General features: G+C 35.3%; 1 protein-coding gene across 1 annotated transcript in view; it reads right to left on the bottom strand.

Moving 5' to 3' along the window:
• Positions 1-220: 220 nt before the first annotated feature.
• Positions 221-17,394, bottom strand: part of LOC150091749 (CD63 antigen-like) — a 103,697-nt gene continuing 86,523 nt past the window's right edge. Inside the window, exons 6-7 of the mRNA XM_090385544.1 lie at positions 15,795-15,878; positions 221-743 (exon numbers count right to left, since the gene is read on the bottom strand). Of these exons, the coding sequence (XP_090241670.1) occupies positions 699-743; positions 15,795-15,878 (129 nt within the window). The 3' untranslated portion in view covers positions 221-698. The remainder of the gene's footprint in view (positions 744-15,794; positions 15,879-17,394) is intronic.

The raw sequence follows: 17,394 nt of genomic DNA, 5'->3' as shown, positions 1-17,394 counted from the left end.
TACAACATGTATTAGCAAGTGCTTCATTTATTCATTAAAATGGGATTGTACTTTTATGTAATATTAAGTATATTAGACACCTTAACATTGAAGTTATCAACTAAGCAAAAACATTTCAAAGATCCAAATTATAAAACTTTCACTTTATTTAAAATAGAATTACAAATCACTTTAATGTTTAACCTTTCTGCATAATATATAACACCTTAAAAGTCAGGATCTTCTGTAATTCTTGAAGGAAACACTAAGCCAGAGCAAAATTGAAAGTGGATAATTAAAACTGAAATTCCCTATTATGGGTTTAACAATAACAAGAAGCAAATATTGATGTAGGAAACCTTTTGGCAATCCACCATATGTAAACATCCCTGAGTAGTGTATGTGCAGTGGTTTTGGCATTAATTTCGGATGTCAAGAATATATCTGATATAACAGTTAGTTGCAGTAGATTGTTTCAAAAAAATATTTACCATAGAACAGTTGCTTCTTGTGGTATATAAGGATGCTCCTCTGAATATTTCAAAATGGTTTGTCTTTTCAAAAGTCAAATATACAGTACAGTCTATTTTAATATAAAAGAATGAAATATTAAATTATCTAAAATTCAATAAATTTTGGAACTTTCCATTAAATTTCAGCATTTACAGAAATTATAGGTGAAGTACAAGGCTTTATACAAGGAATTTGACTCTCCAATTTCATACAGCTTGGGCTAAGCAACATGCAAGGATGACACCTACAAGCTGAAATAAAAGAAAGTCAAGGTTATTTCAATTAACAGTTACTTTATAGCTTCTTAAAAATAAATTTGATACAGCTGTACTTATTATGGAGACTTTTAGTTCACTTTATAATCTCAAAAAATCATCACTTCAAATGCATCACTCTCTACATAGGTATAATGATAAACTGATGTTTGCACATCAAAGCACCATAGATCCTGTATTGTGAAGCAAATCACAATTAGTTGCCCACTCAATCTTCATATAAATAACAGTTCCACGTGAAGAGAAAGAGGGCATGCCAATTATTGTGATCACAGTAATGTTATCACTTTTATGAAACCTAATCAGAAATATACTAATACAGGTAGTAGCCCTCAGTTTACGACTGTTATTGTGAATTGTCACAAAAAAAAAAAAACTAAGGCCAAAAATATCAAACATGTGTAACTATAAATACCGGATATTATGTAAAGAAACAGCACAGCCAATCAGACATGAGAGCTGTCCTATCTACCATCTAAGCCAATCAGGGATGAGGTGGCCGGAGATAATTGGAGAGGACCACTCGGTTCACTTGTTGGTGTACTATTGTTGGGCAACTATTCTACAGTATCAATTTACAAGTTTTAATTAAAAATTGTTGATTGAATTAATAAAATAAGAGCTGTCATGTCTAGTAGCAGTAAAGCCAAGTGAATGGGAAAATGTCACTTATCTACTTATCTATCACATTGGAAAAAAGATGGAAGTAACTCGTAGAATGGAAGATGGTCATACACGTCCTAAATGTGTGTGTAGAATCTGAAATTGCTTCCATCGACTGAGTACCACAATGAAAAATGCAGATGAAATAAAAGTCAATGCAACAACAGTAAGTGCAAGGCACTTACTGTTGTAGAGAAGTGAATTATAGCAAAAGTAAACTTTTATAAAATAAATCTGTCAACTACCGAATGCCAGGCACCCAGGATGAAGGGTCCATATTCGCGAATGGTTATTTGTGTAGTATCTCAAATAGAGAGATTTATGGTAACTGAAAAAAAAGTTTGTAGTACCCTGGATTGGCCTAAAACTGAGGAACTAATGAAAACATTGTCTATTTGAGTCTTTCCAGTTGTTGTGAATGACAAGGGTGGGAGAAGAGATTAAAGTCTTGGGGAAGAAGTGACTAGCAGGTGAGGGCCGGGCAAGGTTCTGCGCAGACACCTCCCCACAACCACTGCCTCTCTGAGTACCTCCTTGCCGGGACAACAGCAGCTTTGAAAATGTTAAAAAATACTTCTAGTTGCAAAATTTATATTTTTTGGTTGGTTTTTTTTTTTTTTTTTTTTAGGAGCATTAGCAACTAAGGCCATATTGCTCCGGGTTATGCGGTGGTCATTCCCTGACCTTCCCGCATCCTCCGTATTTGGTGGTCACGGGCTCGAACCCCAGTCTAATCAAGAAGCGTGTGCTACGCACTGCTGCTCCTTCCCACCTGGCTACGGAGGCGCCTGCAAAATTTATAAATGACCTTTACAGAATTATTAATTAACTATTTAGCAACCTTTTTGTCACCAAAAGGAGAATTACTTAGTACAAAGAAGCACGCTATTGAAGTGCAATAAAAAATTGTTTTTTTTAATTTTAACACAAAAAAGTAAATGATAGATTTCAATCGGAATAGTTTTCCCTTGAATCGAATAACACATAGCTAATATGATTTAAATTATTAGCTCCATTAGTAAATAGAGGGGGGAAGACATGAAAATTACTCACATTTTTCTACCTGGTGCCACCATTTTTAATTTTAAAAACCTACTCGTTGAGCTCTTTCCAACAGTGTATAATAAGCTATAGGTTGTCGACAACATTTTTGTCCCCCCCCCCCCCAATTTCTCAGACAAATTTTTGTCAACAACTATCAATATGGCGTTATGTTGGCCCACATGATGTACAAACCCATGCAAAATTTCAAGTCAATAGGTTGAGTGGTTCCAGAGATACAATGCTGTGATAGACGGACGGACAGACAGACAACCGAGTGACATAAGGGTCCTTCGTCAGACTACAGACCCTAAAAATGGTGAAATGATAGTCTTTGTGGGTGGATGACTTAAATAAAAAAAAAAAAAAAACATTCCATTAACTAACTGTTATTACTGAGAAAGCAAAGTAAATTTTTGAAGTCTTAAGAAAAAAGGTGATAATGAGACATTTTTAGGTAGCAAGGGATGATTAATGCAATTTAAATCTCAAAGTACAGTAACTGCTGCTGTGTGAAATTAAGTGGTAAGGCAGCAAGTGCAGATGCTGAGGCAGCTACAGCACTTCCTGCAGAGTTACAAGCCTTTGTAGAGGAGGGTAATTATCCTCCTGATCTCATCTTTGACAAGACTGGGCTTTTATTGAAAGAAGCTTGCCATCATGAACTTTTATTGCCCATGAAGAGCAGTCTGCACCAGGTTTCAAAAGACAGGCTAGCACTTCTGTGCACAAATGTCTCTGGCACTTTGAAACTAAAACCAATGTCGGTGTACCATTCACAGACACCACATGCTCTCAAGGGCCTAAACAAAGCCATGTTGCCAGTTTACTGGAAATGGAACAGGACTTGGGTGACACAAATCTTCTTGGATTGGTTAAACGTTTTGCCCTACTGTGCTCCATTTTTGTCAAGAGAATGAGTTACCAGCCAAGACTTCTCTTGGACAATGCCCCTGGTCATCCTGCAAACCTTGAAATCGGAACATCTCTGGACGTCAATGTTGTTACATGCCACCAAACACCACTTCAGCTCTGAAACCAATTGACCAGGGGATAATAGCAATCTTTAAAGCCTATTACCTTCTCCAAACCTTCATGGAAATGGTGAGAGTTTTGGACAAGTCAGACAAAACTATCAAGGATTATTGGTGCTCATTCGACATTTTGAAGGGCATTAATAACATCAAGACAGCTTGGAAAGAAATGTCAGTGAACTTTTTGAATGGAGTGTGGCACAAGCTTCTCTCACAATTCATTCATGACTAAACAGAATTAGAGCCAGTGGAGAATATTGTTGAAGGTGTTAGCAGGCTGTCGCAAAAGACAGGATTGGACGAGGTTACAGCTGAAGATGAAACAGCTGTTGGATAGCCACGGACAGCAGCTTTCCAATGAAGACTTGGAAGAATTGGCTAAAGAATTAAGTAAATAGAAAGAGGAGAAAGGAAAAGATGAACAGCCTCCTCTAAAATCTATGAATACAAGTGATCTACAGCCCATCCTTTCAGCCATGGAGACCCTCACTGATAGTGTGCTAGATTTAACACAACTGTAAGAGACGTGCAAAAGTGAAAAGGAGTGTAATTGTATCCATTAGCCTTTATTCTGAGATTCTCAAAGAAAGAGGAAAATTAACAGTCAACACTACATGCTTTCTTAAAAAAAAAAAAAGATCCTCAACCAGGGACTTTGTCAGAGAAGTAAAATCTCTAACATTATGCCACTGTCAAAAAAGGTCAGTGCAGGGGCCTTGCACTGGCACTTACAAAAACCTTTGATCTGGGCATCAACATAAAAGTAAAATGTACAAAATTATTTTTTTAAATTTAATTAAATTTAGTTTGGTTATTTTATATTGTATTACATTTAATTGATTTATATTCATAAAAATACTGTTTTTACATTCATACCATTCATTTCAGTTTTAAATACAATATTATATTACTTATGTCAATTTTGAGAGGGGCCTGGAATGTAACTCATTGACTTACATTATATAATTAGGTTAATTTTACAGATTTTTTTTTTTGCAACAGTTCCTTCAGAACTGTTGCAAAACAGAAGTCTGTAAAATTAGCCCTGTCATAAACAGAAGGCTACCTGTACATAGAAAGTGGCATTTATTGTAATCAGCACTTTATATTATTGCTTTTTGCCTTACGCAGTTTAGATATGTGCAGTGGAAGCGATTATGTAACATTCCAATTTGTTCTTGCACTCTGACACATTGCGTATCTAGTTACTGCTGTTGTTTTGTACAGTTCTTATGGTTATCAGTATCATTACTTCACAAAAGTGCAATATATGTACTCTTACTAGTCAGACTGTTTTACAGTATGGCATTAACTGTTTTCTAATTCTTCATTGTAATACAGTGGATGCTACTTATTGTGATTACTTTGGGACTCAGCTAAACTGATAACAATAACTAATAACAATAACCAAAGAAACAAGAATGAAGCTATTCAGCAATGTTTATTCATGTAGAGTGGAAGTGTGTACATATAAAGGTGGAAATAGACAGAAAGAAAACATTAAGTCAAGCAATATAAAATATTTTAATTTGACTGTCCTCTATTTCGTTGAGAAAGTCATCAATAAAAATGAAACTCAATGGTTTGAGTTTCATTTTTATTGATGAAGAAAATATTAAAATCAAGAATTAGAGAACGGTTAATGCTTTAATGTAAAACAGTCACATTGGTAGGTGCAGAGATACAGTATTTTCTTTCACAGAGTAATTTACACTGACACAAAGCAAAAATCAATAGCTACAACAAAAACCACACAACATGGTGGAGTCAAAGAACAAATCAGGATGTTATGTAATCACTTCCACTATGCATGTGTAAACCACAATAAAGCAAGTGCCGTATTAGTATGTCTTATCAGCACTTCATAAAAGTGATAAAATTACACAAATGGCATAATGTTATCTGTGATTACAATTAGCAGCATGCACTGTATTTTCTTTGTTTTTAATGACTTTTATGGATTTCCAGAAACACTTTGACAATTTCATTTTTAAGTATTTCTCGAGTGGCATGGTGCATAAGTAAACTGTGTTGTTTGTCTTTCTGCTTTTCTTCCATGACAGTTGAGGAAGTGGTAAGAAAATACCATGAAACATTGACTCCATTATGTACACATTTCCAATTCAGAAATAAACAATTGTAACAATGTAGGTTTCAAGTGCTTTATTATCTTCAAACAATTTCATTTTTATTTGCGATTTCCTTGAAGAAATAGTGGCCAGTCAATCAGTTAAGCTATATCCCGAAGTGATCACAATAAGTGGCATCCACTGTATATTACTATTTATTATCATGGAATGCCATTGTCCAGAAACTGCTTCAGGAGTTATTGTCCTTTCACAGGTGAATAACTGAGAACCATCAATATAAGAGATGCCAAAAGGTGTAGGTTAATTTAAATCTGCCTAATTTGTTTAGCTCTTTTATCATGAAATTATTATCATGATATTATGAAAGTATTATCATGAAACAGACTTCAAACTTAAAATTCATATATTAATACCATTAATAAATATAAAAGCAATAAGGGACCCAATACTGAATGTGGAATACTGCTCATAACATTAGCCTATGAAGAGCAGTGACCATTTATAATTACTTGGCCTTCCACCACTCAACCTATCCCTTTATCCATTGTAGTAACTTGTCCATAATGTTGCATTACTCCAATTTATACAACGATCATAGATGTGGTATAGTATTAATGGGTTTTGGAAACTTTACCGAGATCTAAGTATATGATGCCAGAATTATTCTCTGCATTCAGTTCCTCTGTGATAACTTCATAGGTAGCTAATCAGGCTGGTCATGCAATCTTTAACAAATCCATGCCGTGATTGCTTTATAGCTCCAATAATGCCAATAATGCAATTTCATTACGATTTGGCATTACCTTAACTATTGATTCTTTTTTTTTTTTTTTATACAGAAGTCAAATTTAGTCTGTAGTTACCCACTTTACACTCTTTGAAGCACTCTTCTGAACAGGAGATATATTTGCACACCTCCAATTGCCCAACAGTGAGCAGTGAATAATGGCATTGTCATAGTGCAACATCCATATGGCAGACCAAAGTTTGGAATTATGATGAATGAAGTTACTCTTTTAATATTTCCACATAATAATAATACTAGCTTATAGTTTGTTTTATCTTGTAGGACAAACAAAGTAAAAAGCACCTTTGTGATCAAAGAAACAAACCACCATTATCTTTATTTTGGCTGTTAATGTGCAGTGCTACCCAAATTCCCGACAGCCGAAAATCCTGACATACCGATTGTATTTAAAAAAAAAAAAAAAAAGTTAGTCTATATCTCAGAAACTTTTTTTGCAATAAAAACGTTTTTCATGTAATCAAAACGGCTACAAAAAACATTAAAATTATGTCATATTAATGAAAATACACACATACATACACTAAATTTGCAAAAAAATCATACAAATTATATAATCAAATGTTTAAGTATATTAAGATTATTATATAGTTTTATAATAATCTTAATATACTTCAATAATCTTAAGTATTATAATAATAATAAGAATATTTTTTCCTGTTACTCCTTTCAAAATATCCTTCTGTTTCTCTGTGATAACTTCATAGGTAGCTAATCAGACTGGTCATGCAATCTTTAACAAATCCATGCCGTGATTGCTTTATAGTTCCAATAATGCAATTTCATTATGATTTGGCATTACCTTAACTACTGATTCCATTTTTTTTTTTTTTTATACAGAAGTCAAATTTAGTCTGTAGTTACCCACTTTACTCTTTGAAGCACTTTTGGCACCCATGGTCGTGCCAAACGTACTTGTCAAAGAAATTCATGAAATTACAGTTTTAGTTAAGCTAATGACGTTGACAAATGTTAATCATCTGCCAAAATACATTACTTTTAATTTTGATATTCTGAAAGTATTCTTATTTAAAGTTTTTTATCTTTAGCATTTCTATGCTAAACTTATAATTATTGCTCAAACGCCCTATACAAATACCAAAATTGACTTGAAAAATTACCAATTAAATGCAATATATTAGAGTAAAATAATTAAGTCTTTTTTATTTGCTGATCGTATTTTAAAACTGCTTGTTTCTGTAACAGAAAACATGATCTTCAAATTGAGAGGTATATGTTGTTAAATTTTGTTATTTTTTATATTCTTTCTACAAAATTAATCTAAGGTAAACTTTTACTTACTAAAAAACTAATAAATATATAAGATTATATTCATATATTTTTACAGTATAGTAGATACTGTTGGGATTCTGGGCCAGACCTGTTGATATGCATACCTTGTAGTATCTCAGATGATACTTTTTATTGCATGCTTTGTCTTTTTATTGCAGAATCATATTAAAAGCACTGGATCTAATTTGCGATCCATCTTCCCACAGTAGTGGGAAGATGGATCGCAAATTAGTAACACATATGACATACTTGCAGAGCCAGTCACAGGGTTTGTGGGGCTGTGTGCAAAAATAAATGTGGGGCCGAAAAATATAAACTTTTATTTACTCATTAAAGATACATGTATTTTCAAATCGAAAAATAATTATTAAAATAAAATCACAAAGTTTTATAGCAAAAGTAACAGAAACAATTTCTATACCTCTAAACAAATACAATATTAATATAAACAAAAAAACTATATATTGTATTACAAAGTAATTCTACATGTTTTTTTCACTGCAAAATCATCTATAATTTGTGAAAAATCTATCCCATTGTAAATGTTTCTTTCAATTGCAACTAGCGATAGCCCAAACTAGTTAAAAATATTTCAATTTTTAATTTATTATAAAAAAAAAACAAATCGCCTGCACGGGGCTGTGTGCGATGCACACCATGCACTCCCCTTTTGCCAGCTCTGCATACCTGATATCCTTTCTAATGAGGTAGAACATGCGTTGAAGAAAATGAAGACTCAGAAAGTCCTGGGGGAAGATGAAGTTACTGTAGAGTTGTTAAAATTGGAAGTAAGAGACATAACACAAAAACTGGCAAGACTCTTCACAAAATGCATTAGCAAAGGTGTGACGCCTAAGGAGTGGAATAATGCAATCATAGTTTTAATGCATAAGAAAGGAGATAAATCAGAAATTGGAAATTATAGACCAATTAGCTTGTTATTCCACATTTACAAGTTGTTCACAAGGGTCATTACTAACAGATTAGAAAGAATACTTGACGAGCATCAACTGAAAGATAAACCTAATGGAGAAAGCAAATGAATATAAAACACCATTATGCCTGGCATTTGTGGATTATGAAAAGGCATTTGACTCCATATAGCATTGTTATTGTTATTTGGTTTTTAGGAGCATTAGCAACTAAGGCCATATTGCTCTGGGATATGCGGTGGTCATTCCCTGACCTTTCCGCATCCTCCGAATTTGGTGGTGACAGGCTCGAACCCCGGTCTAATCAAGAATCGTGTGCTACGCACTGCTGCTCCTTCCCACCTGGCTACAGAGGCGCCGGTGCCATATACCATAAGGCAATGTTTCGGGCACTGGAAAGACAAGGCATAGATACCCCACATATTATGATTTTGAAGAAAATATATGAGAACGCTACCTCCTTTATTAGACTAGACAAAGACAGTAGTAAATTTAAAATTGGGAAAGGAGTTCGACAAGGAGACAATATCTCCGAAATTGTTTACTGCTGCCCTTGAGGAAGCTTTCAGAAGATTGGACTAGTCGCAGAAAGGAGTCAATGTGAATGGAGAGTACCTAAACCATTTACAGATGACATTGTGGTCATAAGCCACGATCCCAAAGAATTAGAGGAAAATCTTAATCAGTTATGCAGTTAGTGGACTAAAGATGAATATGGCTAAAACAAAACAAAAGTAATGAACATGTATGCCACAGAAAGGGATATAATCATTGATGGAGCAGTAATTGAAAAGGTGGAGTCATATACTTATCTGGGACAAGTCGTCAGCTGTAATAATGATAAATGGCTGGAAGTCAAGAGAAGAATAAATTTTGGAAGAATAGCATTCAGGAAATATAGTCACATACTGAGGAGCAATATCCCAATTTGTCTGAAACATATAATAATGAACTAATGTATACTCCCCACAATGACTTATGAAAGTGAAACTTGGGCACTCGTGAAAAGAATGGAAGAGAAGCTCAGAACTACACAGTGGAGAATGGAACAAAACATATTGGGAATCAGACTGTTAGATAAGAAGAGAAACACATGGATTAGGCAGAAACTCAAGTAAAGGACATTCTTATCAAAACTAAAGAACTAAAATGGGCAGGACACATAGCTCAAAGATATGATGACAGATGGACCAAGAGAATAACAGAATGGGACCCAAGAGAAGCTAGAAGAAAACCTGGAAGACAATGATGGAGATGGATAGATGAAATTCATGAGTTTGTGGGTAGAAAATGGATGGCCATTGCACAAAACGGAAGGAACTGGAAAGTTGCTGGAGAGGCCTTGAAAATGGCTGATGATAATGATGACTTGGATACTGTTGCACATGGAAGACTACTGTACAAATTGGAGCAGTATGGCATTAAGGGTAATTTGCAATGGATAAAACAATGGTTGAGTGGGAGAAGACAGAGTGGTAACAATGGTTGCTCTATGTGGACTAATATTATTAGTGGTATCCCTCAGGATTCAGAGTTGGGCCCATTGTTGTTTTGTATATTTATCAATGATATTGATGAAGGTATATCAGGCTTAAATGTCCAAGTTTGCAGATGATACAAAGGTTGGCAGGGTGGTCAATAACAGTAATGACAGTGTGCTGCTGCAACAGGATCTGGAAAAGTTGGGTAGATGGGCTGAGAAGTGGCAACTGAAGTTTAACATTGATTGACTAATGCAAAGTACTGCATATGGGTAGCAGTAACCCCAGAGAAACGTACCAATGGGGTGGTTACACTGAGGGTAGTGGAGAATGAAAGACACCTGGGGGTAATTGTACAGTCATATGAAATTTTCTGAGCAGTGCAGACAGGCTGCTAGAGTAGGTCATGGGGGTCTTGTCAATCATATACAGAAATTTTACGAACAGGGATAAGGAGGTGATTACCCCTTGTATAACACTATGGTCAGGCCACACCTTGTGTATTGCATACAGGTCTGGAAGCCTCATTTTAGGAAGGAAGTAGAGTTGCTAGAACGAGTCCTATCCTACATTTATCCTACAGAAAAGGGTAACATGACTGGTGAAGGGAACAAATGGGTGCTCTTATGAAGAAAGACTTAAGTTTTGCAAATTGCAGCTTCTGGAGACTAGGCACCTGCAAGGCAATCTGGTTGAGTTGTAAAAGGCCCTGAATGGATTGAGCAGGGTCAATGCTGATGGGTTTCTTCCTTTTGCTGAGATTACAAACCTGAGGGAGCATAGATTCAAACTAAAGAAACACAGTTGTAGTTTAGATGTGCAGAAGTTTGCCTTTAGACAGCGGGTTGTTGATTGGTGGAACAAACTTCCATCTGTTAGCATTAGCACATGATGCAAGAAAGCAAGCTTATATAGCATCAGCCATAAACACACAGGCATGCACGCTCGCTCCAAATGTTTGTCTAATTCTGCCTTGAATCTATTTAACCTATCAACTTCTACAATGACAGATGGAAGTCTGTTCCAACAATCAACCACCCAGTGGCTAAAGGCAAACTTCCCCACATCTATCCTACAACTGTCTTTTCTCAATTTGAATTTATGCCCTCTCAGGCGATTATTCTGAGCAAGAGGAAGGATCCCTTTACCGTTGAGCATGCTCAAACCATTCAAGGCTTTATACAACTCAATCAGATCACCAGCAGGTGTCTAGTCTCCAGACACTGTAATTTGCAAAATTTCAGCCTTTCTTCGTAAGAGCAACCCATTGTTCCATTCACTAATCTTGTTGCCCTTCTCTGTACTCATTACAGCAGCTCTACATCCTTCTTAAAATGAGGCCTTCAGACCTGTATACAGTACTCAAGGTGTGGCCTGACCATCACCTTGTACAAGGGGATAATCACCTCCTTATCCCTGCTAGAAAAATTCCTGTATATCATTGACAAGGCACCATGAGCTACTCTTGCAGATCATCTGCACTGCTCAGAAAACTTCATATCTGCCTGCACAATTACCCCCAGTTCCTTTTCACTCTCTACCAATGTCAGTGTATTACCACACAGTTGATACGTTATTCAGGGGTTACTGCTTCCAATATGCAGTACTTTACATTTGTCAATGTTAAACTTCAGTTGCCACCTCTCACAGCCCACCTGTTAAACTTTTCTAGATCCTTTTGCAGCAGCATACTGTTATTAGTGTCATTAACAACCCTCCCAACCTTCGTATTGCCTGCAAACTTGGAAATTAAGCCTGATATACCATCATCAATATCATTAATAAATACAGAAAACAATAATGGACTCAACACTGACTCTGAGGGACTCCATTAATAACTTTAGTCCATGAATAGCGGTGTCCATTGATTACCACTCTGTCTTCTCCCACTCAACCATCCTTTTATCCATAGCAGAAATTTTCCTCCAATGCCACATTGCTCCAATTTATGCAGCAGTCTTCCATGTGCAACAGTATTAAGACTTCCCATTAACAAACACACTGTGTCTGAGCTATAACTGAAGTCTTGTCTAGATGATCCCGCAATGTTTCTTTAATCAGTGCCTCCATTAATTTCCCTAGAACAGAAGTTAAACTAACAGGTCTGTAATTATACCTGCGTCTCCCTTTGATCCTCCTTTGTGGATTGGGGACATATTTGCACATCTCCAGCCCATGGGTACCTACCGTGAGTCCAAGGAAGCTCTCATAATTATGACTAAGGGTTTGCTTATTTCCTTTGCTGCCTCCTTTAATATAACTGGATAGATCCCATCCACCCCAGGTGCCTTTCTTGTGTTTATCTTCAACAATTTATCCTCCACTCTACTCTCAGTTATTACAAGATTATCTAGCTTACTGCCAGAGTTGAATACACCTCTGGCATTCCCGTCCCTGAATAACTCCTCATGCCACATGTCTAACAATTTCTCCTCCACTTTACTCGCACTTATTACAAGATCATCTAGCTCACTGCCAGTGTTTACTTCATCTATGACATTCCCCTTCCTGAATAAATCCTCATGTGTGAATGTAGATGCACAATATTCATTTAGTTTGTTAGCTACCTGAGCAGGATCATCAACAGTTGAACCATCGATATCAAGTGGACCAATCTGATTCATCTCCTTCCTTCTAGAGTTTACATAAGTAGAGAACTCTTTGCTGTTTTTCTTTGCATCCTTTGCCAAAGATTTCTCGTTATCTGCTTTTGCCTGCCTAATCTCCTTTGTGACTTGGTTACAGACCAGCTTATATCTATCATTGGCTTCCGTGTCACCTGTTAATTTATATGTATCCCATGCATTTTTCTTCTTTGCCACATGTCTAATTAGTTCATCTGACATCCATTTAGGCTTAAATCTTGAACAATATTTTAACTTAGTTGGTATGAAAAGCCTAGTAGCTTCCAAAATTAATTCTTTGAATGGTTCCCATTTTGAATTAGCTATTGGTATCATCATCAGTTGGTCCCACCGTATAGAATTTAAATACTGTCTCAGACCACCGTAGTCACCTTTATGAAAGCAAAAACCCTTCCCTTTACCCCTGATGGTAGTTACCTCTCAGTAAATCCCACTTCAGCACACTGTGATCACTGCCACCTAGTGGTTCCTTTATCTGCAGATTCTTGATGCATGAAGAATTGCTACTGATAATCAGATCAAGAGTATTACTTCTTATTGTTGTATTACTTCTTAGAGTATTACTTCTTATTGTTAATATTACTTCTTCTAGTTGCCTCCCAAACATGCTGCTGTAGAAAAAAATCATCCAATAAATCCATAAAAATCTTGCTAATGTGCGAGTGACCAACCCAGAAATTCCAGTCAAAATCTGGGAAATTAAAATCCCCCCATTATTAGACACTCTGATTTACTGGCCCACTATTTCTCTGTACAGTTGTGTATTATACTGAGTCATTAGGCCTATAACACACTCCTACTCTTAATTTTTTTTTTCCAATGCTTATGTCACACCAAACTGACTCAACACTGCACTGTCCAGCCATGTCGACTAGCTGTACTTCCTTGGATTTTCTGTGTTTCTTAACCAATAGCATAACCCCTCCTCCCTTCCTGTTTTGTCTATCCTTCCTGTACACACTGTACTCCCCAAATTCCAGTTGTGCATTTCTTATATTTGTGTGACATCACGTCTCTGTTATCCCAACAATCTGTCTTTGAAATTTTGATCAACACCTCAAATTCATTTACCAAGCTCCTAGCATTGGTGTACACACAAGTATACATGCACCTGTTCCTATTCTTAGCTACCCAAACACAGCCCATGTATTTACTCTTTCTGCAATGACTCCCAGCAGTCTCTGGAATCCCCTGCACCTTGTTTTCCAGGCTGCTGCTCATTTCAATAGAAGCAGTGCAAGAATCACTTTCACCTCTGCCAGCAGCTACTGTTAATCTATTAGTCCGGGTACCCTCCCAAGCTAGCAGTTTTCCGAGCCACCTAACTATGCCTCGATAGCATCAGCAAATATTCGTGCACCCTTTCTATTTAAGGGTACTGCATCCCTGTAGAAGAAGTTTCTCCTGTTAACAAGCAGAGACCAGGCTGAGAAAAATTTTACTCCTTGAGCCTTGCACAATCTCTCCAGGGCCGAATTGATCGACAAGGCTCTCATCATATACTCCTTCCAATCATGTCTGGGCATAATTGCAGACACTTTCAAATTCAACCCTAACTCATGGCTTTTTTTCAACATTGATCTGTACTTGTTAAGTAAATCTGACAGTCTCCTACTCTTAATATCTTTAGTGTACAACAATATCACCCTTTGTGCCCTTAAAAGATGATACTGGTCTACAACATCATCAACCTTTTCCCCTAGCAGACATACCCTGGCCCTGTTTCACCTATCAACCTGTTTTTGTGGAAGTTGATAGCTAAATTAAATTCAAGGCAGAACTAGAAAAACATTTGGAACAAATAGATCAATGAAAGTGGTTTTCTTTTTTTTTGGCTGATGCTGTATAAGCTTGCTCTCTTACATGATGTGCCTCTACTAATGCTATGTACTGACTGCATTACTGCATTGTTTTTATTTATTCTAATGTTTCCAACCAAATAACTGTTTACAATTCATAATTCTTTTCAAGAAATATAGTATCTTTATATATTTACATTTACAAAAAAAAAAGTTTCCATGACTTTTTTGGCAACAATATTCTCTGCAAGAATACTGTTGCCCACCACTTGAAGAGTCAGGTTTGGTTCCCTTCACATATTAGAAAACCAGTTTTTTTTTTTTTTTTTGTTTTTTTTTCCTCAATTGTAATTAACTAATTTCAGGTGAAGGAATTCCCCTAGTGAAAACTGTTTTTTTTTTCTCCACTGTGTATGCAAAGCAACATACATTAAAGATATTTTATAGCCTTAATTATCTTTGCAGTTACTAGGTGGTGTATTTAACATAGTTAAAATTGCTGAAATAGGAAACCTTTTCAGGGATTCACTGGCTGATTTCTTTCAATTTGCACCAGGCATACTAAGGCTAAGATGTCAAGGTATGTTTATTAATTGGATTAATTTTAGTTGGTTTATCTGTTTTGTAAGATGAAATCTTGTTTCCAGGGGGCAGATTTGTAATTAATTTTTTTTTTTTTTCCCATTCCATGACCTAGGTAATCTAATCCTTTGGAGAAGGATTAGATTACCTAGGTTGTGGAATGAAAAAGCTCATAACTTAATTCCATATCAACTTCAGTTGATAAAACGAAGAGCCCAGTTTTATTCTATGCAGTATAATACAGATCCATGGGCATTATCTGCTTATGCTACCAAGGAGGATTATGATTATAAAGTCATCTGTAAATATATTCACCATTATCCAAGAAAAAATTGATCCATCTTATCTGATATTTTAAATCATTTATTTTAGGTTATTTTCATATTATGAGACAGTTATAGAATGGGATGTTTCATAGATTTACATTGTTAACTGAGCCCAATGTTCTAAATTATTTTTAATTAAAAAATAATCAGACTAGAAATAGTCTACCAAAGGCAGCATTTTAATTAAAATTTTATTATAAAGATTTTTGATTCTGTTACCACTAAAAAACAAAAATGATCTTTTTCATATTATTTTTTGCACCACTTTAAAAATTACCTGTCTGTAAAAATTTATAAATAAATTAACTTATAAATTGAATGTTGCAAAGAAATTACCTCAACAAAAATAATTCCAATGGCAACTCCACCAACTATGAGAATGTTATCTTCAATAAATTTTTTTAGCTTTTCAAAGCACCCCTAAAAATGATAAATTAAAGATTGCAAGTCATTTTATTTAATTATTTTAGAGAGCAGAGAGCAATTTTACTAGAGGTGGGAAAAAATATGTAAGGAGTGGTCAAACTTTAAAAGCCTAGGACACAAGGTGAAAAAAGATAGAATTAAAAAACAAAATGAAAGATGTGCAAGATAAAAGATAGCAAATCTTGATAGGCCTCATAACACCTCATTTATGAGACAAGGTTCAAATTTGACACTTTTTTTTTTTTTTTTTATAGCTACAGTCCTTCCTTCAGAATACATACATTTGTTCCAGAATTCTGGGAGCATTTGTATTTGCCCTTTAAAGAAGGTTTCAGTTGATTTTGAAACCACTTTAGACTGCATTTTTTACCTTATCGTTCAACCTGAATTTGTCCTTTAAGTGCCCATTCAGCAGTGAAAACATACTAGAACGTTCAGGAGTGAATGTGATGGATCCATGCCCCATCAGTAGTTAAATTACAATTGAAGGTGTCATCTTTTTTTTTTTTTTCTTCTAGCATTTATTCATTCATAACTGAAGAAGCTTGATTCTCACTGCCTTTGTTTTTGGCTGTAGCTGTTTTGAATGTGCTAGCATGTGCTAACTTTACCTAATCCTCAATTATTACAGAGTGTGGTGTTAAGTTTTAATAATAATTTATACACTTATATGCTCTGTTACACTACACAGTGTGCAACCAATGCATTGCCACAGCAATTACTGCAGTTACTGGCCCCACTGTGTGCTTTATTCTTCATGATTCCCCCCCCTAAATGATTTGCACCAAAGCCAATGAGTTTGAAGCCCTTTTGCCTCCTTTGAAGAGAAATAATGCACATTCCACTGAACTATAAAACATACAAACCAACTTATTTTATGCTGAGATGAGCTGCTATAATCATGACTGCTGTTTCATGGAACTTGCATTATATTGATAATTCCTAATTTTAAATCAGTTGTACCAAATATATTATTAAAAAGAAAGGGTCAAATTTGAACTCCTAAACATTTTTCTATTAAATTTGTACAAAAAAGTTGTTCTGAAATCCATTCATTGCAAAATTACAATTAATAGCTCCATACCAAGCTAATTTATGGTACAAATCTCATTACAGTAACTTCTTGGATGGAGGCATGCAAAGCATTTGTTATAGTGAAGTTTTGTTCTAATAAATATTGTTCAGTTATATTTTAAAAGAATTATTATTTGTTTGAATAAAGTTCTTGCTGCACTTTTACAATACAGAAGTAGGTAATTTCCACATTCATTGTAATTAAACATAGATTTTAATCAATAATAAATAGTTAAACCAAAAAAAAAAAAAAAACTACATAAAAGTAGATCTAAACAGAATCAATAAAATTTCTCATATTTCATTTGAGGAACAGTAACAAAATCAGGGGTAGAAGTTGGAGAACATCCATCAACAGTTTCATATGAGTGTCTCCCAGATGGGTTCACAGACTTCTGCCCCCTTACTAGAAAAAGAAGGAAAGAGCAAAATGTGC

The sequence above is a fragment of the Mastigoproctus giganteus genome, chromosome 1 (assembly GCF_048544385.1).
Source record: "Mastigoproctus giganteus isolate SK-2022 chromosome 1, ASM4854438v1, whole genome shotgun sequence".
In the NCBI taxonomy this organism is placed as follows: domain Eukaryota; kingdom Metazoa; phylum Arthropoda; class Arachnida; order Uropygi; family Thelyphonidae; genus Mastigoproctus; species Mastigoproctus giganteus.
This window is presented reverse-complemented; position numbering and strand designations above follow the sequence as displayed.